Source organism: Cheilinus undulatus, linkage group 8, assembly GCF_018320785.1.
Source record: "Cheilinus undulatus linkage group 8, ASM1832078v1, whole genome shotgun sequence".
In the NCBI taxonomy this organism is placed as follows: domain Eukaryota; kingdom Metazoa; phylum Chordata; class Actinopteri; order Labriformes; family Labridae; genus Cheilinus; species Cheilinus undulatus.
The window spans coordinates 34393288-34416080 of NC_054872.1; the positions used below are offsets into that span (position 1 = coordinate 34393288).

Here is a 22793-nt window from a genome sequence, read left to right on the forward strand (position 1 = left end):
ATAAGGCTTAAGAGTCTATTTTGACAACTATGCACAAGTATACACAGAAACCATGGCCCAAAGTGTGATATGTTCACACTGTAACTCACAAGTGTAGGGATGAAAACACTTTAAAACATCTGATATTTACCCTACAATTATAGGTGGTGATGGTCTTAATGAATTATATTGATAACAGCTTATTTCCCCAAAAATGTTCATTATAATTCCCTGAAACCAGACAACAGAAGCACCCACAACCCCACCCAAAATCAACCAACTCCAGCCTCACATACCTCCTGTCATAATTTGTCATTTTACTCACCAGCAATTTACAGAACTTAACCCAGGGTGGTCAACAAAAAATGTTATGCACCTTTTGTGAGTTTGACAAGAATAAACATCAAGTAACCAGAAACACCTGCAGATAAGAAGTGGAGATAATACTGAAGGAATTTATTGGCCAAGGGTTGGACAAATGTACAAGTATATTAAGGGAGACAAAGCCAGGTCATCATTAGACCACTCTTACAAAATGGGGAGGAAAAGTAAAGGAATCCAGGCATATTTAGTGCTGACTCTTCTTCTAGGTAAGCTTTGTTGTAGCCATATTGTGAGTTATGGTAACATATTTAATTTATGATGCAGTAAGCAATAATTGCTCCTTTTTTCAGGAGTTCTGGTCTCTGCAGCTGTGGAGGTCAAACCTTCCATCAACCCAGCTGTGGTTGGGGATACTGTGATGCTGTCTCTGTCTCCCTCCACGGCGATCAATAGTGGGAGCTGGACCGTAGGAGTGTCCCAAATTGTCACCTGGCTTGGGGAGCAGCAGGCCGTCTTCCCCAGTCACAGTGGCAGGGCGTCGGTGAATATTACCACCGGAGCTCTTACCCTGAGCTCAGTCAAGGTGTCGGACACGGGAGTGTACACAGTGCAGGGCACCGACCCCCAGCTGACTGCCAGCGCCTCCATCACTGTTCTGGGTAAGACTGAAGTGACTGATGTTCTTTTAGTTTTCAAGCATACTTAAAGTGGAAACTCATTAACTCATGCATGAATACAACCTAAACCAGGAATGTGGTCAAAAGCAACAGAAACTGTGACATGGAAATAAATTTAAAGTGGAATACTCACTGCAGTGGCCTATCTGGCACTTCATTGAAAGATAGATTTCATGTATTGCAGTGGTTCATTTTCCAAACTTTTTTCCTTTTTGCATCGTCCTACCTGTATAAGGGAGGTTGCAAAAGGCAGTTGCCTCTACAATGCAAAATCAAATCATAGCTGGACATTGAAAAAGAACTGAGAGTGCCAGTCTCACAGCTGCATCCAAGACACAAAAAGATCTGAAGTACCAAATAAGCCCACAGTTGTCACTGAAATAATTGCAGGACTGGGTGTGTAAATCTTAAAGATGTTCATTTAGTTTTTATTCTCAGGAAATTGTCCATCCTCAGAGAGTCAAATCTGTAAAACTCAAAATTTTTAGATTTGATGTGGTGGTAAATTCTTTAAAAAAGCATTTTTTTTTTTGCAAAAATTGTAAATAACGGTGTATTTGTCATACATTTACATGTTTTATGTGGATACGTATGGTGACGGTTCAGGGGGGCTTGAAAATTTTTTCGTCTGCCAAAGTTGGGCCCCATAGAAAAAGTTTGGGAACCACTGGTGTATTGTTTTCTGGTTTGCAGGAGTGGAAAGAGTACAAGAATATTATCTATTTATTAAAGGCTCAGTTACTTTTGTTGAAATGTAATTTAGTAATCAATTATTCAGTCAAAGTTCACTCAAAGCACTGAGTAATTACTTTTGACACCTGAGGCGGTTTGAATTAAAATATGATCTTTCTTTCTAGTGCAGTATGAAGTGGACAAGAGAATATGAATCTTAACCAGGCAATTAAATTAAAGGCACAGCTTCATAGATAGAGCCCAAAATATTTCCTCAAAAGCCCTGATATATTTGCCCCTATTTTAGGACAGAGAAGTGAAAATCATTAGTTTTCAGCAAGGATTATGGTTTGAAAAGATGTAGACACTTTGAGATGAAATAAATATTTGGATGATGTAAGCTCAAAATGATCTTTTGTTTAGATAAGATAAACCTCTACAGATCCTCCACTGGGGTTTATTTGGTTATTGCAACAGCTCACAATAGAGGGCAAAGTAATCAGCAATATGCACTCACCAGCCACTTTATTAGGTACACCTTGGTAATGATGGTTTGGACCCCCTTTTTCCATCAGAACTGCCTTAATTCTTCCATCCATTAATCCATCCATGGATAGATGATTGCCACAGGTCAGGTTTGAACCCACTAGGACTACAGTCTCTGTGCGTTTGGCCTAGTACTAACAAAAGCTACTTACTTTCAGTCATTTCAGTAGTCAGTATGATTTGTTTCTTCTACCTCTTTTGGTTGTGTGATTTTTTTCAGCACAATAAAGACCTGAAGCACATTTCAGCAAGTAAATGGTTTCTACACTAGAGACATACTGACTAGTCATTTCCTGATTGTAGTTATTTATTTATTTTTTGTAAATGACAGTTGTTAAGAAGACACATTTTTATTTAGGACTCAGTGGCAACATTTTGGGTTCAACTCTTAATGACCAAACTAAGTTGTACCAAGTTAGTACAACTGACATGTTCAAAGCTCCACCTCAGTATCACTCGGGAGGACCTGGGGAGAGGGACGTCTTGGTTGACTTGCTTTACTTACTGCCACCGCGGCCTGACCCTGAATAAGCAAAAGACGAAGGATAGATGGATGGATGGATGGGCCTTATTTAGATATATTTTTGGAGGCACTTTATGCCTTTATTTAAAGGGGATAGTGAATAGAGTTGGACACAAGGAGGGAGAGACATGCGGGAAAGGAGCCACAGTCCAGACTTAAACCCAGACCGCCCAAATACATGGGGCCTTAACCACTAGGCCATCTGTGCCCCAATATGATGACTTTTTATCTGGTCCTTCCGAGAGATACCTATTGTAAAAAATTTTTGTACAAATACATTTGATCTGTTTCTGTCGTCTAAAAGATTAGATTTATGTTAAATATATTCAGTCTGAAATATGTATGAATGTTAATGTTTTATAAGTACAATGATGCACATTTAAAATCAAATTTTCATTTAGAGGCATAAAGGAAATGTTTTAATACACCTTGAAGATGGGGACGCCCAACAAGATTAGAAAAAAAATGTGTGAAAATAACATCCAATGAAAAAAAAAAGTTGCAATAAAAGGTAAAGTAGAACGGAAAAGTGCTGATTAATTGTTTACACTGCCCTTTTTACTGGAACTGGTTTCTGCTGTACTGGGAAAGAGTTTCCCTAAACACAGCTCAGACAGGACTTACAAAAAATCCCGCTTATGACACATGATACTTGGACCAACAACCGGCAGACTTCAATACATCTTACTGCACGAGGGCCTACATGTGCTTTCTTTTTTTTTAACTGCTGTTTTGCTCACTTGACCATTTCCTGTGGCTCTGTCTGTATCTGTGAACTTCATCGCTAACCTCTAGCCCGTCTTATTGTGTCACACTTGGTTTAATCCTGAAGTTTCACATAACTTTTTTTCTGCTGGGTCAATATTCCCCACGTCTCTGCCTCTATATACAAAACAAAGCCTGGTAGAGATGACTGTTTTTACACTTTGCAAGGGTTTCTTCAATATGATAACTACTGTGAGGAAATTAGATTTATAATCTTTTTTGTTTAGTCTCAGAATCAAAAGAAGCCTGCCTTTAAAGCAATGAAGAGTCTCCAGGTAAAAAAGCTACAGTGGGGATGTCCTCTGAGTTGGCAAGCCAGGTTCACGTCCCACATGTGACTCCTTTCCCATGTGAATCCATTTGCTTTCTCATTGTCTTTCACAGAGGTCATTTCAAATGTGAGTCTCAGGGCGAATGAAACCAACCTGATGGAGCTGAATAGTTCAGCAGTCATTACCTGCTCCGTCTCCTCCGGATCCTCCCTCTCCTACACCTGGATGAACGGCAGCTCTGAGGTCACAGCCAGTGACAGAGTTCAGCTCACTGAGGGAAACACCACTCTCACTATAACCAACGTGACCCGCTATGACCAGGGACCATTCAGGTGTTATGTGTCTAATCTTGTCAGTAACGGAACAAGTGATTCTGTCAAGTTTACAATCACATGTGAGTAACATAGTGTCATTTACTCCTGATTAAGTATTACTGACCACATGAACACAGTGGCTCTTTTCTTCTTCCATCAAGCAGGTGAATAGCTCAAGTGCTGTAATGTTTCTTTGGTTTCAAATTAACTAATTAATTTCAAATTAACTAATTAATTTCAAATTAACGGTAATTGCACTTCTGCTGCTCTCTGGTGATCAAAAATCTACATTTGATGGTAGTTAAACATGTTAGCCCGTCTACACACCTCAGACACCCACTCTTGCAGACCAAATGTGTAAGCTGCTGCTGCTTCTGCCACAACAGAAATGCAAGCTAAAACTTTCAAAATATAATCAGACTAAACTTCAATTTAGGTTAAGGCTTAGGATACCAAAATTTAAAGTTGAAAACCTGACCTGCAAAACCTATGGGCAAAACATTTGATAAAGCGGAGAATACAGTCGGCTTACTGGGGGAAATAAAAAGCTTGTCCTTCATGAAAATAATGTAACGCAGCTAATGTAGCTAAGGGTACAGCTAACAAATCTAAAGATAATGACGCTACAAAGCTACTCAGGTAACATAGCTGTACAACTAATGTAGCTAAATCTAAAGCAAACAAAACTGTCTACACTACGTAGGTTACATTGCTCTGTCGGTAACAGCTACATACCCAAACCTAAAGCTAATGAAGCTACATTAGCTGTGTAAGTACATAAGCTACGTAAGCTATGTAGGCAACTTAGTTAGATAACTAATGTAGCTAAAGCTATGTGAAGGAAGCTATACTGCCTATGTTAGATTATTATGCTATTATGCTACATTTCCCAAAGCTAGACTCACTTTTAGAACGGTGGCTTGCTTTTGCTCTGTTAGCTTTTGCTAAAGCTAATGTAACTATGTTGGCTTGTGTAATTATGTTAACTACAAAGCAAGTGAAGCTATGTTTGTATTAGCTAGAGCTAATGAAGCTAAAGCGAGCCACTGTTTGCATAAGTACTTCTAAAATGGGTCAATATATAGCCTAAGTAAACCCCGGATTAGACATCTGTAGCCTGTTACACCAGCTATGCATAAATTTTGTCTTAAGATGGTGTAAAGTCCACACTAAACACTATTTAGAAACTAGCTAAGCGGAAACTTAATGTTATTGTTCGGCTGCACCATGGAGACATCAGGTTGATCTTAATAACTAGAGTATTGGGTCAACATTGACCTAAATATTGTTGGAGATATGGCGTTTTCACTTTATTTGATTAAACAACCAATGAAAAGGAAATGTTGCTTAGTCTGTAATGTGGTTATTTCATGAATGTAACTGTCAGACCTTGTTCATGAATAAAGTAAAATAAAAAAAAAAAAAACGACTTAAACGCTGTACAGGCAAATTGCATCCCTTCTGTCCTGAGAATGGGGGCGTCTCACAGTGGTGGTCTGCCAGACCCCTCAAGAAAGTTGCGCCTTATTCCAAGGTTAAACAAATATTTGATTGCTAACACAGCCAAAGCATAATCAATCATATCACCAATAACTATTGTATGATAGGGTAAGCCTAAAGTTCAACAGGATTTCATTTTTCTGCTTTAGTTTTTTGGGAGGCTGAGCATAGCCTGTGTAGATGGCAAGAACACACAGGAAACTAATAGCAAAGCTAACTCTGTAACTGAATGACATGTTTACTCATAGTAATGTGCTACACTGTCAAAGGGTGATGTTTGGTACAATATTTATGCCATTCCCATTTTATCTTGTCATAGAACGGTTGTGCTGTTTGGGAAATGCTGATATTAGCTGTAGTTAAATGTTTGCCTATGATTTCTCAAATCACTGATGCCTTAGGTTATCAAAAGGATTCATGATTTGCCTCCATATTCACATACTTTCATATTCCTGATGTCTTTTTGGTTGCTTATGAATCAGGACATTGATTTAAAAAAGGTTTATATATCAGATATCCCTATATCTAGGCTACACCACATTTGAGCTTCCTAGCACCAGATTTAAATGACCACCTTGTGAGTATTTTTTGCTTTTCCCATGCATAACAAAATCCAAGTCCTTTGTCAGATTTCTGAAATCCAGTTTCTCCTCCTCAGATGGCCCAGATAACATGGCTTTAACAGTGAATGGACAGAATACAACTTCCTTTAAAGTGGGATCCAATCTGACCATGCTCTGTTCAGCACAGTCCAACCCTCCAGCTCAGCTGCAGTGGGCTTTCAAAGGAGTGCTGGTGAACACTACAGGCCCTCTGTGGAAGCTGCTCAGTGTCAGCAAGGACCAAAGCGGTCTTTACTCCTGTATGGCCTTCAACAATCACACCAACATGAACAGCACCATCACCAAAAACATCCTGATATCAGGTGAGATTTTGTAAAGATGTGACAAATCTTTATTTTCCTCCATGTGATCCAAACATCATTCTGTATTTGGTTTGTTTTTGCAGGATTATCAGGATTAGGAGTCAACCTGTGGCTTCTGCCTCTGCTTTTACTGGGTGGATTACTCTTCTAGTTAATCAGGCAAGTTGTGAAACATCGACTTGAAATTAAAACTTGTTCTCTCATCTCTTGGGGACCAAAAAGTGAAAAAATATAATCATTCTGTGACAAAAAGTCTTCAAAATATTCACATTTTTACAAATGAAAAGTCCTTGTCAATTTTGGAAGTGTCTTCTGTTGAGTCATTATTCAAAGCAGTTCCAGTCTGCAGTGACACAGAAGAACACATCAATGAGAACAGAAAAAAAAACTATTTTACAACTGAATGAGGCTGCAACATGTGTGAATACTTTCTGAACACACTGTAAATCAAAGTGGCCCAGTAATTTGTATATTATACGTCCTTCAGTGATATGTAATGATATGCAAAAATTCCACCACTCTCAAAATATATCTACAAATTATACACTGAAATGAAGACATATGCTCAACCATAGCATTGGATGAAAAAAAGCAAAAATCCAGCAAAAATCCTATGATTAATAATAACAGGTATAACTGCTTTTTCCTCACAGATGTTGGTGGATTCTTCTCTAAAGGGATAACCCCGATGCAGTAAAATAAATGGGATTGCAGTTTTTGTATTCAAAAAATCAATTAGGAATTTATTTTGGTAGAATCATTTTATGTGATATTGCTGATGTTGGATTTCCTACGATGTACTGTGGCGATGTATCTCAGCTACTTCCAGTGGGAGAATATATATAACTCAAAGATCAGATTCAGCTTGATGACCTGAACTATACAAACAACAAATCATGGTTCTTATCAGAAATGCCACAGCAGTTATTTTATTGCTTCTTGTGTAATGTTTAACAACTATTTTGTTAATTTAAATTGATGTTAGTCTTCAAGTAATGGTAACAAAACACAATGTTGTAATGAATTATGTGTATCTTCTTAAATAAATGAAGAAATGCTCATTATTGTGTGTCTGATATCCTATGATCTGTCAGTAAGACCACTGATAATGGGAGGGGCAGGCATGTGGTGTGTTTTTCAAGTATTTTGGTATTTAAAACTCATGTCTTTTGGTGATGAACAGGTTTTTATTGTCTGTCTTTGGTTACAGTAAACAAAGAAAGCAAAAGTACTAGATTTGTTGGCATCTCCAATTATTCTCAGTGACACTGAAAATCATCAGTAATGGACCGTTCCTTTTCATTGTCAGTCTGTACCCTATCTTTATATGCTACTCCTCATGTGTTATAAGGATATAAAGGTTCATGTGACTAAAGCATTATTTCTGAGTCAGAATCAGTTCTCTTAAATTGTGACCCCTATCACCTCTGCTGGATGGACGAAACTCGCAGAAAGACTGATGTTTACAGTAAATGACACTCCTTGTTGTGCACCTGTATAGTTCAGGGCAAAACAAGGAGTGGCCAGGACTGAGGTATAGGGATGTTAGGTGAGGTGTGAGCACTAAGAGCAGAAAAGCTGAGCTGATGAAGAGCAGATATTTGCTGATCAAAAAGACCAAACATTACCTGAAGTTTTGAAGTCAAAGCAGCTAGAGTCATTTAGCTCACAAGGAAGTTTCAATCAAAAAGGAAAAGATGGCTGGAAGGGAGCCTCCAGTGGTGTTTGTGCTGATCTTGGTTTTCTCTGCAGCAGGTAAGGCGGATTATTTCTAAACTAACTTAAACCTGTATTCACACTAACATGTTGTACAATAAAGAGCGACTAAATGTTTCTTCCCTGCTTTCTGCTTCCAGCTCCAGCTAACTGTCTGACAATCTCTGCCTCTAAGACTGCCTTAGAAGTGGGCAGTGAAGTCACTCTTTCCAGCAGTAGACCTGTCAGTTCTGGCGTATGGTTGTTTGAGACCTCTCTCATTGTGTTCATAGCCCAAGGAAATGCTAATATTCGACTCCCTTGGATATCCAGGGCAACATTCAATTCAACCACTTCTTCATTGACCATAAGGTCGCTCACAGTGGGAGACTCTGGAAAGTACACATTAGAGGGTCTGTCAGCTTCACCAGCAGAGCTAACGCTTTTTGTCCAAGGTAAGGATCATTAAATCACTCGTAATGTTTAACCATTCTTTTGTGTGGACTTTTCACTTCACAGAAATGGATTTTGAATATCATCCGATAAACACACACTGGTATGCATGGTGATCTATTACACTGCTTTGTATTAAATAAAAAAAACTCTTACAAAAAGTAGAACATGCCTCTCCCAGAGCAAACCTCTGATTTGCCAGACAAAAGAACACAGCAATGTGTGTCTAGAGTTGATTTGACCTTGAGTGGCAGCTTGCTTTGTCCGAGAGCTAGGTGGGTATTAAATATGAATTTGAATGATCAAATTAAAGGAATATGATATTTCTGACTTAAAATCTGATTAAAACCAGATAACACCTACTTTTACCACTGTGGTGGTGCATGTTTTGATTATTCTTTGGTTATTGCTATGGCACTGTTTACCCCTGTCTCCTTCTGCATATCCCTCCATCCCCTCACAACTCCAACAGTTTCAGCAGATGGCAGTTCAACAAGAGTCCCATTTTGTTTGAGCTTTGTGTTGAAAGACTTTTTTTTGCTGGACACCATGGCTTTGCTTAACCTTGCTTGAGTTTTTGTAAGTAACAGAGAGAGAGTACAGTCTGCACCTGCTTTTATTAAATGTCTTTATAATGTTTGTCATGGATTGGTGAAAAGCAGATTTGTACATATTTGGGCAAGTTTAAGTTGTTTTAGTTTGGCTGAAACATGAATAGTTTGCACGTCAGTGGTTAATGTTAAGCATAGCACCTCTTAGGTGCACCACTTTAATCACCTAATTCTAAATTCAGTGACGTACACAAAAAAACAACACTAATGCTCAACAGCTATCACAATTTAAATGCTACATTCTCTCAGTGTGTTAAAAAGTAAGTCTTAATGTTGTTGTTGTTGTTGTTGTTAGGCATACCAACATTTGTAATATAGCGTTGAAATTAAGCAAAATGCAGGTTTTTTTGTTACATGATCAAGATTCCACAAGCTTTTAGCATATTGAAAGTGCAATGTGTGTTATTAGCAACATCTAAAGCTTGGATCAGACTGACATTTTGTGCTGCAACAACATTGTTTTGGAACATAAATGCTAAACTCAAGGCCCAGGGGCCTGCAAGAGCTTCCAAAGAATATATATATATATATATTTCTTTTTTTGCAAGACAAAGCCAAGCCACTGAGTTAAGATAAACTAAATGCTCTTTAATCCATTGTGCGGGCATTGTAGGGCTTGTAGTTGATCAATGGCATGCTAACCATATCAAATGACAAAAACATTTGTCCATTTTCCTCCATAATTTCTGCAGATTAGCTGTTTGATCAAAAACAAATTCTAAATCACAGTCTACATTCATGTGTTGTATCATATTTCTGCCCTTCTCAGCCGCAGTCAGACAGCTGTTAATGTAAGAAATAGTGCGTGCGCACTTCCATCGGTTCTCACAATCTTTATGCTGTAAGCACCATGCCATTATCAACCTTTTCATTAAATGCTGAGTGGAATAAGGCCAATTTGCACATAAAGGGGTGTTTTTTTCCCAAATAACTGCATAATGGCTCAGCATCTCTGCGCACCAGTGCATATTTGCAGTGATTGGCCTACAACTAAAGTCCAGTTGTTTTCTGGCTCAATCATTGCATTCCATTTAATCTCAGAGTTCAGAATTTCTGACCTGCCAGTCAGATACTACTTTAAAAATGTGCCCTGAATTTAGAATTCCGACTTGGAAAGTCTAAACAATCCCCAGTAACCCCAGTTACAAACTCCTAGCAAATGGAAGACTTTCAACTCGGATGGATTGTCATTCCCAGCTCTGACATCTGTGGTTAATGGAATACAGCAGGAGCGTATATGTTGCACAGAGGAAAGGGCAGGACAGGGGCCACACTAAAGCAATAGGCACAGCAATTTTGGATTTTATTGAAAATCTGCACATATTTCAGATTTTTTTTAATGGCACCATAGTGGAAATTTTACACCCAAGAAGTCTTTTGAGAGGGATCAAGGACAACTGGAGCAACGATGTAGCCTGCAAATCAACACAGACAGACACACCACCAATTATAGTAGTAAGATAGATGTGAGTGGGTATGCCCACATAGTCTTTTTGCATTGCCATACACAAATAGAAGCATTTGCTTTAATTATCAAGCTATTTCTTTAAAATGTTTAACTGTAGTTAAACACATTTTCCCAGAGCTCTGTTCAGTTCCTATTGTACATTAATGTATCACTAAAACTGATGAGAGTCAAACATGAGGTCATATAGGTTGTTTTTTAAAGCCTTACAGTAACAACCGGCCCTTTCATGACACAATTAATATTGATGTGGCCAGGTTGAAACTGAGTTTGGCAGCCCTGTTTTAGAAATAGTTTTCAACATCAAGTTAAACATACTTTGAAATATAATGTTTAATTTTTACCAAGTTTGCCCCCTTAATGCTTCCTAATCTTACACAGTGTCCAATTAGAAATAAAACAAAGTACGTAAGAAATAAATGCTGAAAAAATCATTGGAAACACTTGAATTATTTAATTCTATGATTGTGGGTTTATTTCAGGATTCAGTTTGTAAATAATTTTTCCCAGAACTGCTTAGATAGTTCAGTCTGGACCATGGTGATGGATTGAAAACAACACATAAAGCATCACAGCTTGCAAGGTTATCTAGCTTGAGTGAGTCATAATTTTCCATATTCTTGACATAACAATGTCATATTTATACACCAAACACTTGACAAAATGCTATTATGTTCTACTTTGCAGAGCCTGTTTCCAGTGTGACTCTGAAGGCAAACAAAACCAACCTTGTGGAGTTCAATGACACAGCAGTTCTCATGTGCTCTGCATCCAACGGCTCCTCCCCCTCATATTCTTGGATGAATAATGGGATGGCGGTCACAGCTGGTGGAGGAGTACAGTTCAGCAACAATGGCGCCACTTTGACAATAGCCAGTGTTACCCGTCAGTTCAATGGGACTTTTGTATGTAATGTGTCTAATCTAATCAGCAACAAAGTCAGCAACCCTGTACACCTGAGCATCAGCTGTAAGTTTCCACTGTAGCCATGTCATTGGTCTGAACTGTAAGTATATGACGATGACTACACATCACTTAAACAATGTTCCTCTGCGTCATCAGATGGTCCAAGTGATGCGAAGATGATGATCATGCCCACCGGCCACATCCACAGAACAGGAACCAACATCACACTGTCATGCTCAGCAGAGTCCAGCCCTCCAGCCATGATCCAGTGGATGTTTGAGGGGAAGTCCCTCAATCACTCTGGCCCACAGCTTCAACTAAAGATGGCAAAAACAAGCGACTCAGGAAATTACAAATGTGTTTTTCACAACTCAGAAACATCCAGGTTCAGCAGTGCGAGTAAAATGATCAGGATCATAGGTAAGGAGGATCATGTTGTCATTGATGACTTTTTGCTAAGTGTTACATTAAAAGAGACTGGAAAGCAACTGGTTAGCTTAGCTTAGCATTGAGAAAATCATGCAGTACAAGCACAATGGGGATTTTTGTTGGTTTTTGGCTTTGTGGGTGCTATTTTTCAGAAAATATCTTGGCATGGAGGAGTAACTTCCTGAATCTTGTTGACACCACAATACTGCCAGAAAACAGAGTGTTTGGCCAACTTTGGCTTCCCTAACTTTAAGATAGGTTTGTAATTGATATGATCAAGGGCCTGTATCTATAGCTGTCATTTTATGCAATAGTGGTGCTCATTTTCAATATGAAACCAGTGTATTCCAGTATTTTTGAAAGCCTAACCCTGTTTGACAAATCGTTTCTTTTGACCAAAGACTGTAAACATATTTACTTTTACTGGAAAAATTAGCGTTTTAACTTGAGGTGTGGTTTGACCTCACTGTTTCAACACCAGAGTTTGCAGCTTGTCTAAAACTTCAAGTTGCCATTGTAGCAGTATTTAAACTGCAGATAATCTATGAAAGTTTCAGATGTACATATTGGCCACTTTATTGAGTCAGTCTATTATGTTTAACAAGAAGAATGATTTGATGGAAGCCTAAAAGTGTGTTTTGATGCTTGATTGGTTGTGCTCTTTGAAGACATGGTCCTCACTTGTAAATATCATCTAATGGAAATTTCATAAAAAGACCACAGAGTTTTCTATATAATTAAGTCGATACTATACTAGGTCAAATAATCCCTTTATACTCCTGAAAGAAGATCAAGGCCACCAATAAGGGGGAATCAAAGGGAGAGCTTTCTGGGGCCCAGCCAAGCGGGGGGCCTATAGAGGTCAGAAAAATCATAATTCATTGTAAATTTAAGCTGTAATAACCATGTTTTATTTAATTTTTTTAACCCAAAGAATAAACACTCTTATCAAAGCAGCATTGATATATTCAGTTGTATATAGCTTTTTATAAAAATATATACCCTTTTACTTTAAAAAAATAAAATTGGTAAAAAAAAAAAAAAAAGGCGAAAAAAATGGGAAGCAAAGGTGGTGAAATGGGGTTTTAAAAAGTAGAAGTGTCGGGTTGAAGTGGCAAAAATGGACATAAACAGTGAAATACATCTGAAATTGGCAAAAATGGGCATAAAAAGTCACTGAAAAGGCTCAATCGGGCAACAATAGGCAGATAGTGGGAAAAAAGGGTCAGTGTGGCAGAAATAGCAAAAATTGGTGGAAAGGGTTTTAAATGTGACAAAAACTGGCTTGAATTGGCAAAAATTGGTAAAAAGAAGCATGAATGGGCGGAAAAGGTGGTGAGATGGGATTTGATTGGAAGCAGATACAGATTAAGAGTGCCAAAAATAGTTTGAAGCAGAAAAAATGACCAAAAAAAGAAGAGGTGAGAAGTGGCTTCAAGTGGCAAAAATAGGTTAGAAGTGGCTAAAATGGGTGTAATATGTGGTAGAACATGGTTAAAATGGTCAAAAATATGTGTGAAAAGGGATGAAAAGGGGTTAATCGTGGTAAACATGAGGCAACAGACAACAATAGGTTGATGGCAGCAAACTGGATCAAAAGTGACAGGAATGAACAGAAATTGTTTTAAAATTAGATAAAAACATGGTTAACTGGGGTCAAAGAAGCAAAAATTGGTGTATTAGGTGTCAAAAATGGACAGAAAATTTGGTGAAATTCGGCTTAAATTTAGTCCAAAAAATGGTTAAAAGTTGCAAAAATATGTCTAAAGCTGCAAAAATTAGTCAACAGAAGCAACAATAGGTAGACATTAGCAAAAATGGGTTGAAAGAGACAAAAAATGGGCAAAAGGTGCAAAAACGGACAGAAAAGTTGTTGAAATTGGAAATATAGCAAGTATTGGTTAAAAGAGGCAAAACAGTGGCAAAAAGGGTGGAAAAGGGTGATGAAAAAGGGTTAAAATGTAGCAAAATTGGCTTAAAATGGCAACAAAAAAGGTGTAAAGAGGCAAAATGGGAAGAAACTGCACAAAATTGATCAAAAGTTTGAAATAATAGTGGCAAAAAATAGTTGGAAAAAGCAGTTTAAATGAAAAGTGGCACAAATAATTTCAAGATCAGAACCCAATAATAGTTTGCCACACTTTTCATCTCTAAATGAGGTAACTGTTGGCCAGGATGATAGTCCCAATGCTCCTGAACAGACACACATACATTGGTACGATCAATAAATCAAAGCTGGGAAGGGCCCACTCTCTGTTTGACCCTGCCAAAATAATACCAAATATAAAACCATTCCATCAAATGATCCCATGGCTCTGTTATGTTGACTCACCCAACCTGTTTTTTTTTTATTTAGATTTTTCATATCCATTTCCTCTTATAGATCCACTTACAGCTGCTATGGTGAGTATCAAGGGTGAACCAGCAACACTTGGTGGGATGCTGACTCTGCACTGTGAAGTGAATGGATCTGTTACCATGGTTAAATGGTGGAAAGGCAATCAACTTATTTCTACTGACAACTCCACTATGATTAACATGACTGAAAAAACACTGACACTCAACCCGGTCAAACTGTCAGACAAAGGGGAGTATAAGTGTACAGCAGGGAATGAAGTCAGCAATGTGACCAGCAGCCCTTTCCCAGTCAAAGTAATCTGTAAGTATTTACTTTTTTCTGTATCATTTCAGGTTTGTCATATAAAACAAGCAGATGAAAATGTAACCACTTTGCTTGACTTTCTGATTTTAAAAGTTGGCCCGATGAAACCAATGATCATGGGGCGCTCAATGGCTCTGAGAGGACAGAAGGTATCCCTAAACTGCACTGCTGATTCATATCCTCCAAGCAGCTACAAGTGGTTCTTCAATAATGTTACACTGGCGAACACCTCTACATTAATGCTTGGACCTCTGACAGGGAACATGAGTGGGAAGTACATCTGCAAGGCCTTCAACAGCGCCAATAAGAAAGACAGCTCTGACTACACCATGCTCAGTGTTTTGGGTAACTTGCAGCACAACAACCAGTTGACATTTTTAGGGATGAACATTTGCTTACAAAATAATTGAAAATGTTGTCATTTTATGAATTTTAAGTTATGATTTTTGCACTGCTTCTTTATTCATAAACAAGAAAAGATTCACCTCAGAAACATCATTGTGAATCTTTGCTTTGCTTCCAGATCAAATAAGAAATGTAAGCATTGAAACACCAATGAAGCCTGCCGTTGAAGGTAAAAGTTACACTCTAACATGCAATGTGACCGGATCTGCTCATTACATTTACTGGATGAAAAATGGTCAGCTACTGCATGAGGACAACAGAACAACTTTCAGCACAGACAACAAGACGGTCACCTTCGACCCGGTGCACTACAATGACACTGGAAAATACCAGTGTGTGGCTTTTGACGACGTTCTGAACATGACCAGCCCTCCTCATAAGCTCTATGTGAACTGTAAGTAACATTTATTATAGTGATGTTATTTGAAGAACCATTTTAACTTCCTGATACATTTTCAAAAAATGCCAGAATTTAAGCTCAATTTCTCCTCTGCAGTTGGGCCGAAAACACCAGTCATTAAAGGACCGTCTTATGCTGAGGTCGGACAAAATGTATACTTTAACTGCTCTGCCAAGTCAATGCCTCCCAGTCATTACACCTGGAAATACAATGGCTCAAAAGTGGGTAATACCTCAGTGCTTAGAACGGGACCTGTGACTCACAATATGAGTGGAGAATACACCTGTGTGGCTCACAATAATGTCACACAAAAGAATAGCACAACCTCCCATAACCTCACAGTCATTGGTAAGAAAACTTCAGTGTTAATTTGACTCTTTAAATGCATCATAAGTGATCAGATAACTGATATCTTGCTTTGATTTATGCCCACAGAAGCAATAAAGTCAGTGACAATCACTAAGAAGACACTTCCAATCAACTCTAAAAACTTCACACTCACCTGTGAGGTAACCGGACCCTATGATAGCATCTACTGGATGAAGGATAAAGCACCCCTGAACAACACCTCCACAGGAATGACCTTTAAAGACAACATGCTGTACTTCACTCCAGTGACCACAAGCGATGATGGACTTTATGTGTGTGTTGCCAAAAATAAGGCTACTTCACATCACAGCAGCCCATATACACTCCTGGTGAACTGTGAGTATGCAAGGAAAAAATCCTGTTATTAGTCATTCAGTTCATTGGCTTTATATAAATATGGACAAAATACCTTAACTTCCTCTCACTGTGCAAAGATGAGGCCAAAATATCATCATGACAGGTGCTGACATTGCATATTTCGTTGTCACCGTGAAGCAGAAAGTCAAACTTATAGAGTTTAGGGAAGTCTCTTCTCTCTTTCTCTCTCTATACGATCTCTAAGTGGACAGCCCAAGTTTGAGTCAGACTTGTGGCCCCTTTCTTGCATGTCATTAACCTGACACGCCAGATAGACTGGTTCATATATACATTGATATTATCTCACATTCATCTGGGAAATCTCCTATTCAAAGGGTTTAGGATGGGTAGGACTGATAGAAGAAATCTCATAAGGTGATTGGACAAACATTCTGTCCGGCACATTCATTAGTGGCCAATCAGAGCTACAAGGCAAAATGAGGTAGGAGGCAGGCACAGCTCCAGTAGTAACCTGAGCTCAACAGGCAGGCGCTGCTGTAGCTTATGAACAGTGGACCTGTACAAAGAAGTGCAAAAACATTTTCTCTGCCAAGGAAGGCTTTCAGTGTGTTTTTTGCTTCTCTTTCAATAAAGATAAACTGTAAAAGCAAATATAAGGGCCTAATATAAAAGTTAAGTTACAAGTTTCACAGCTTTCATGAGTTGAGAGGCCCAACTTAATACTTCATGTCGCCTTTTAGTTGACATAACATGCTCCGGGTTAAAAATGTGAAGATGGTAGAAATGTTTTGAAATAGAAATATATATATTCAGTTGGCTCAACTAAAGTAGCTGTGCCAACTATTTAAGACAAGTGCCCTTAGAATTAAACCTATAAAATTGCTTAGTTTTTATCTTACATAGTTTTAAAAACTTAATATAATGTATTTTATCAATTAGTCAAGTCATCACAAGTGTGCCCAGTACTTCACAATCTGTTTGCTCAACAACCTAACCCTTATCAAGTTTATTTTAAAGTGTATGCAGTGCAGATCTGATTAAAAGTGTCACCAAAGCTGAGCTAACAGCTTTACCAGTGGCAGTAGTCGATGGCTTCAGTACAACTAAACTCTGCCTGTAACCATTCAAACTCATGCTGAAGCAGATCAGGTGCAGAGTGGAAGCATCTTTTCTGCCATGAAAAGATTTCTGAATTCAATAGGCTTCTTTGCTTGTTTTTTATCATGAAATGTGGTCCAGAGCTGATAAAAATGCAGCTATCCTAAAGTTACAGCAGAGCTAATCGCTACATTGGCAACAGCCATTACCACAAGCTTCCAGTATAACTGAGCCCCGCCTAAAGTTCTTCTCAAATGATGTTGATTGGTCAGATCCGTTCTTAGACGTGCCAGGCAAGGTTAGCATGTCATTCCCCGCTCCAGTTTTGTTACTTTACCAACTTGCCAGTCTAAATGATTGTTTTCAAACACATAAATAAGTCTTATAACATAATTACAGTCCCAAATTGTTATGAAAATTGGTGGTTGATAGTTGTAACATGGCAAGAAAATCTTGGTAGAATCCATCTGTAATATTTTTTTATTAATACTATATATCCAATGCAAAGTGAAAGGTGTAGCATGACCAAATATCCAACAACAGTCATTAATTTTTTTCTTTATTTTTTGTTTGGTTGTTTTATTGTGGAAACAGCATATTTATGAATATCAGTGTAAAATATAAGATAAAATAATGTGAAAGATAGCAAGATTTGTTTGAAAGTTCAAATTAAAGTTATACAGGCCTAGTTTTAAGGCCCGTCCTCTTACTGAACTGGTGTTGCCACACATTTTTGACAAATACAAGCTGGTCTTATTGAGAAGATCTTGTGTATTAAGTGCTGAAAAAAATGTGTAACTGAGTGTAGGACAGGAAGGATGGACTGTCTGACAAAGAAAGATCAAATTAGGGATTTGTAATTTAGCTTTGTTATTGTTTCATCTATTTTGAGCTGTTCACCAGTTTTGTTTGGAAATAATTAAGGCCTATTTCTTATGACACCTGTCCCAGATGAGCCCATAGTCATTTTGTACACTGACATAAATTAGAACCTGGCTTAAAGTTTTACTGTATATTCATCATCAAGTAATACAAATATAAAGTACAAATACACAAAGTAAAAAAATACTTTGATGAAGGTCAGCTCTCTCTGAGTGTGCTCCTTGTCTGTTTTAGACATCAGCTTCTATGGTCAGAATGAAAATGTTTCAGTATCAGAAAACTTGGACTGTAACTTTAGCATAAACTGAAAAAATAATCACCAATGTATAAGCTTTTGGGTGTCAATTTATGTCTTGGTACATTCCATTATTTTTCAAAAACTATAACAAGTCACACATAAACCCCCTGATGAAATGAGTTTTTTCCTCCAAAGATGCAGAAATAATAGTTCAAACCAAGCCAATGATTTATCATTAAGCAAATGTTTAAATTAATATTTTTAAAAATCAGTGGTTTCAGTCAAAACAGGAATAACCAAATCAGTCTTTGAAAGGTCATACTATTGTTGTAACATTTCTCCATCTCTCTCTCTGTCCACAGTCGGTCCTGTGAGGGTAACAATCCTAGGACCAGATTCAGCACCAGTTGGTGAAATTGCTTTCATGACCTGCCTGGCAGATTCCCGTCCCAATAGCAACTTGCAGTGGTTCTATAACCAGCTAACCACTCCTCTGGCCACTGGATCTTTTCTCAGTTTCTCTGTGACCAATGATAGCAGTGGGAACTACATATGCCAGGCAAAGAACCCTGTGACCAATATCACCATGCGCCAGACCAAACAATTCACTGGTGAGCCCTTTTTCTCATCTTTTTTTTTTTTTAAATTACAACTGATTTTTCATAACAGGCACAGCGTTTTGTGGGATTCCTGTAGCTTTAAACTGATCTGCTACCACAGCGTGATCCACTTTTTTTAAAGGAGTTAGATGCAAGTTTAAGAGTTGTCCACAAGATGTCACAATTTAGCACCAGTCACTCAGACCAAATCAAACCACACTGCTTCCCCCTCTAGCCATCTCCCAAAGGTCTGATCAAGTGTAGTGGCATGTAAGACTGATCTCCATTCAAATATGCAACTTAAAGTTGATAAGGTTCTTTATTTCTTTCAAGTAATTTAGAACAGACAGTCCTTTCTTTTAGTTTAGTCATTTAGTTCTCCTAAAATTGTACTCTTACAATGAAACTTCGCTATTGTGGCTAAACATACAGCAGTTTTGAGTTTATGGGGCTATCTCTCTTCACCCACATACATGTTGGCAGGGCTATTCGTTAGAGAGGGTGAGGTTCACTCAAAAAAAAAGCTATTAAACATGTTAGATCCTCTGAGCAAAAAATAAACAAGCTGAAGGACGCACTGCCTCATTGGTGTGATCAAAGAGCTGAGAACAACAAACCCATAGTGAGTTTGGCTTAACTCCTTTTTTTAGAAAGAAAATATATTTAGTTGGGGAATATATGATAATGCATAAATATGGGATATGGATGTCTAAAATGTTGCATATTTCATCCAGATTTTCTATTACCTATTAGTTATTGTTTGAGCAGATTAATTGGAAGTTAAATACATTTTATTAGCAAACAATCATTCCTAGTCATTTTCCACCATCAAGTACGGTGTGCCCCTGGGACCAATTTAGTTTTCTTAGTTGATGCTGCCCCTGGGGCATATTATTGAAAAACATGGATTTTCCTTTGCTTCTATGCAGATGACACCCAGCTATACATGCCAGTAAATCTGTAAGCTGAGCACCCTGACAAGTTGTTTAGATGATGTGAAGAGCTGGATGTCAAGTGTCTTTCTACAGTTAAATGATGTCAGAACTGACATACTTGTCAGTGGGTCCCAGCTCTGCTGGTTCCCCTTTTAATTACATAAAACTAAACTTTTCTAGTCCTGTATTTATCACCTAAGAAAAACCTCAAAATTATGATCAATTTTAAATTTTAAAGAAACACTTTTCATTTATATCGTCATGCATAGATTATTCCAACAGCCTTTTTACTTGCTTGAGCAAAAAAAAAACAAAAAAACAAAAAAAAAAACAAGATATTTACTGTCTGCAGTTGTTTAAAAAGACAGCTGCCAGGCTTTTTAATCAATGCATCATATCACTCCTACTTTTTGTCTTGACACTGGCTCCCAGTATGTTTAAGAATTGATTTTCAAATTTTACTGGCAACCTTTAAAGCTCTAGATGGCCTGGCTGAATCTTTTAACCCCTTATAAGATACTCTGGTGTGCTCTCTTAGCTGTCCCAGGCACCCAGCTGAAAACTAAAGGGGTCAGGGCATTTTCAGTCCAGGCCCAGAGGCTCTGTAACACCCTGCCTGAGGAAATCAGAGGCTGATTTTACTTGAGTTTTATCTGCTTTTTGTCTGCTGCTTGTGAGGCACTTTGTAACTCTGTAAATAAAGATCATAATAATTTTAGATCATTTGCTTTTTCCTATGACTGGAAGAGTATCACCTGCATAAGTGCAGCTACTGTCAGTAAAAAAAAATGGAACTTTCTTTTCCCATCATTTATCTCTGCATGTGTTAATTTCTTGATTCGTCTCTCTTTGTTTTCAGCTCATGCTGTTGGCCTCCACACCCAATCCAAAGCTGTTCTGATGATGATGGGTGTGCTTGCTTTGTCTATGAACAAGCTCTTCAGCTGAGTCTTCACACTGAAACGCAGTCAAACTGAAGGACCTCTGGCTCCCTCTGCTGGCTTTATTACTAATCTTACTCTAAAATGCATGGGAGGGCACCGTGAAAATGATCTTGCAGCCATTATAAGAATCTGAACGTATGAGAAGCTTTGATTAAAGTTAGAAATTTCAGTTTGATGTGTTACTTAATCTGCTTGGTTTTCAGTAACATTCTGAATTATCATTCTGGTGGTAAGACTGCAGATATTTTCTATTTACCGTGTTGACTTTTGGGTGTATTCTCTGTCATATGCTATCGTTATATACAAGTAAAAGTAGTTATTTTATTTTGGTGACCTTTACGCTGGTGTAATAAAGAACTTTAAGTTATTTTACTGGGTACTAGGGGAAACCATTTCATCTAAAATTGCTTCTATATTTGATACAAGTTACTCCTCTTCCCTGATCACCCATAGCTGTTTTGTTATGTGCAATAGTGTGAAAATTGTAAGTGAATTTATCTTATCATGTATTTTAAAGGCTTTTGTGTTTCTCAATCAATAAAAATGAACATAATCACTGTTGATGAGCTTTATTGAGGAGTTAATAATGTGTGTAGTAATTATAAATGGTACATTGCAATGCAATAAAAAATGAATTCAATAAAAAAAGTACAAAATCAGACATAAGAAGTTTTGAGGGCAGTGTGCAAGAGTTCTTGGTTACATTGTCAGCCAGTATACAAAAAATAAGCAGTAAAATAGCATGATCCAGTGGTCATGCATTAACATTATACACATAGTGGTTCCCAACATGGGGCTGATTCTGGGCTAAAATCACAAGCATTTCCTAATCGATCAGACTTAGTTAAAAGTGTAATTTGATCAGGCTCTCCAAGGACTTTTGCAAGAAAAACAGCCTCATCTGGTAGAATTATCTTCTACACAATCTGTTATTTTCAAAATCATAATCTCTTTAATTCTACTTTTAGGTTCACTTAAATTTACAACATTGAAAGTAAAACATTCCGAGTTTTCTTCTTGTAAATGTATGACTTTTTAAAGTTAACAATTTTTAGTTTTTTTTTCCTCAGAAATGACCAGATCCTCTTTATTTTTTACTTTTCAGAGTAACCCAAATACAGCATGATAATAATGGATTGTTATAAAGATGATACATAAATCTTTTGGAAAGAACCTTTTCAGGAAGCAGGTTTATTATGTTAGGATTATGCTAGGGGGCTAAGGAAAAAAGGTGGGGAACCACTGGTCTGCAGCATATCTTTATTACCTCTGCCAAGGAGGTTATGTGATTGGCAGGGTTTGTTAGTTAGTTAGTTAGATTGTTTGTTAGCAACATAACTCAAAAAGTTATGGACGGATTTTGATGAAATTTTCAGGAAATGTCAAAAATGGCATAGTGAAGAACAGATTAGATTTTGGGACTGATCTGGATCACCATCTGGATCCAGGAAATTTTTCAAAAGTATTCTTTACTATTGGGAGATAGGGCTAATGGTGGAGGTCTGCGCTCTCCCAGTGCTTTTCTAGTTTGTAGATGGAACGTCTCTTAGGGGGACACTAGGACCAAAGTTCCTGTGGATTTTGAAAAACCAAGTGAACTTTCTCAGGTTTTTATTCTTCTCCCTCTTGCACAGCCTTTTAAATTGTGGTTTGAAAAAATACAAGCAGAGCAATGCGAAAACATTTTTTTAATTAACAGTGAATTGGCAATCAAGACTTTCTATAAAATCTTTTAAAGCTTATTCTGATTTTAAACGAAGACTAAAAAAATTATTTCAAATTTTAAAAACACACGTAAGAAGTGTTGCAGGCAAGAGTTCCTGGTTATATTGAGAGCCAGAATAAAACAAAGCAGTGAAATACAGTGGTCATGCATCACTATCCTAC

The 22793-nt window shown here is 37.7% G+C and overlaps 1 protein-coding gene across 1 annotated transcript; it reads left to right on the top strand.

Annotated features, from left to right (window-relative positions):
• The first annotated feature begins 514 nt into the window (after window positions 1–514).
• ceacam1 (CEA cell adhesion molecule 1) lies at window positions 515–21405 on the top strand. The gene is made up of 13 exons (XM_041794259.1): window positions 515–569; window positions 672–962; window positions 3871–4152; window positions 6318–6497; window positions 11409–11690; window positions 11784–12047; window positions 14440–14715; window positions 14812–15063; window positions 15242–15517; window positions 15620–15871; window positions 15959–16228; window positions 18791–19039; window positions 20822–21405. Exons 1-13 carry the CDS (start codon window positions 515–517, stop codon window positions 20908–20910), a joined length of 3018 nt encoding a protein of 1005 aa, XP_041650193.1. The 3' UTR covers window positions 20911–21405.
• The last annotated feature ends 1388 nt before the right edge of the window (window positions 21406–22793 follow it).

What these genes read in the sequence shown, in the direction of transcription:
- ceacam1 (XM_041794259.1), top strand. Translation starts at nt 515, where the DNA reads ATGGGGAGGAAAAGTAAAGGAATCCAGGCATATTTAGTGCTGACTCTT. An exon ending in AGTGCTGACTCTTCTTCTAG is followed by an intron (nt 570 to 671) that starts GTAAGCTTTGTT and finishes TGGTCTCTGCAG; the next exon opens with CTGTGGAGGTCAAACCTTCC. An exon ending in TAAAATGATCAGGATCATAG is followed by an intron (nt 12,048 to 14,439) that starts GTAAGGAGGATC and finishes TTCCTCTTATAG; the next exon opens with ATCCACTTACAGCTGCTATG.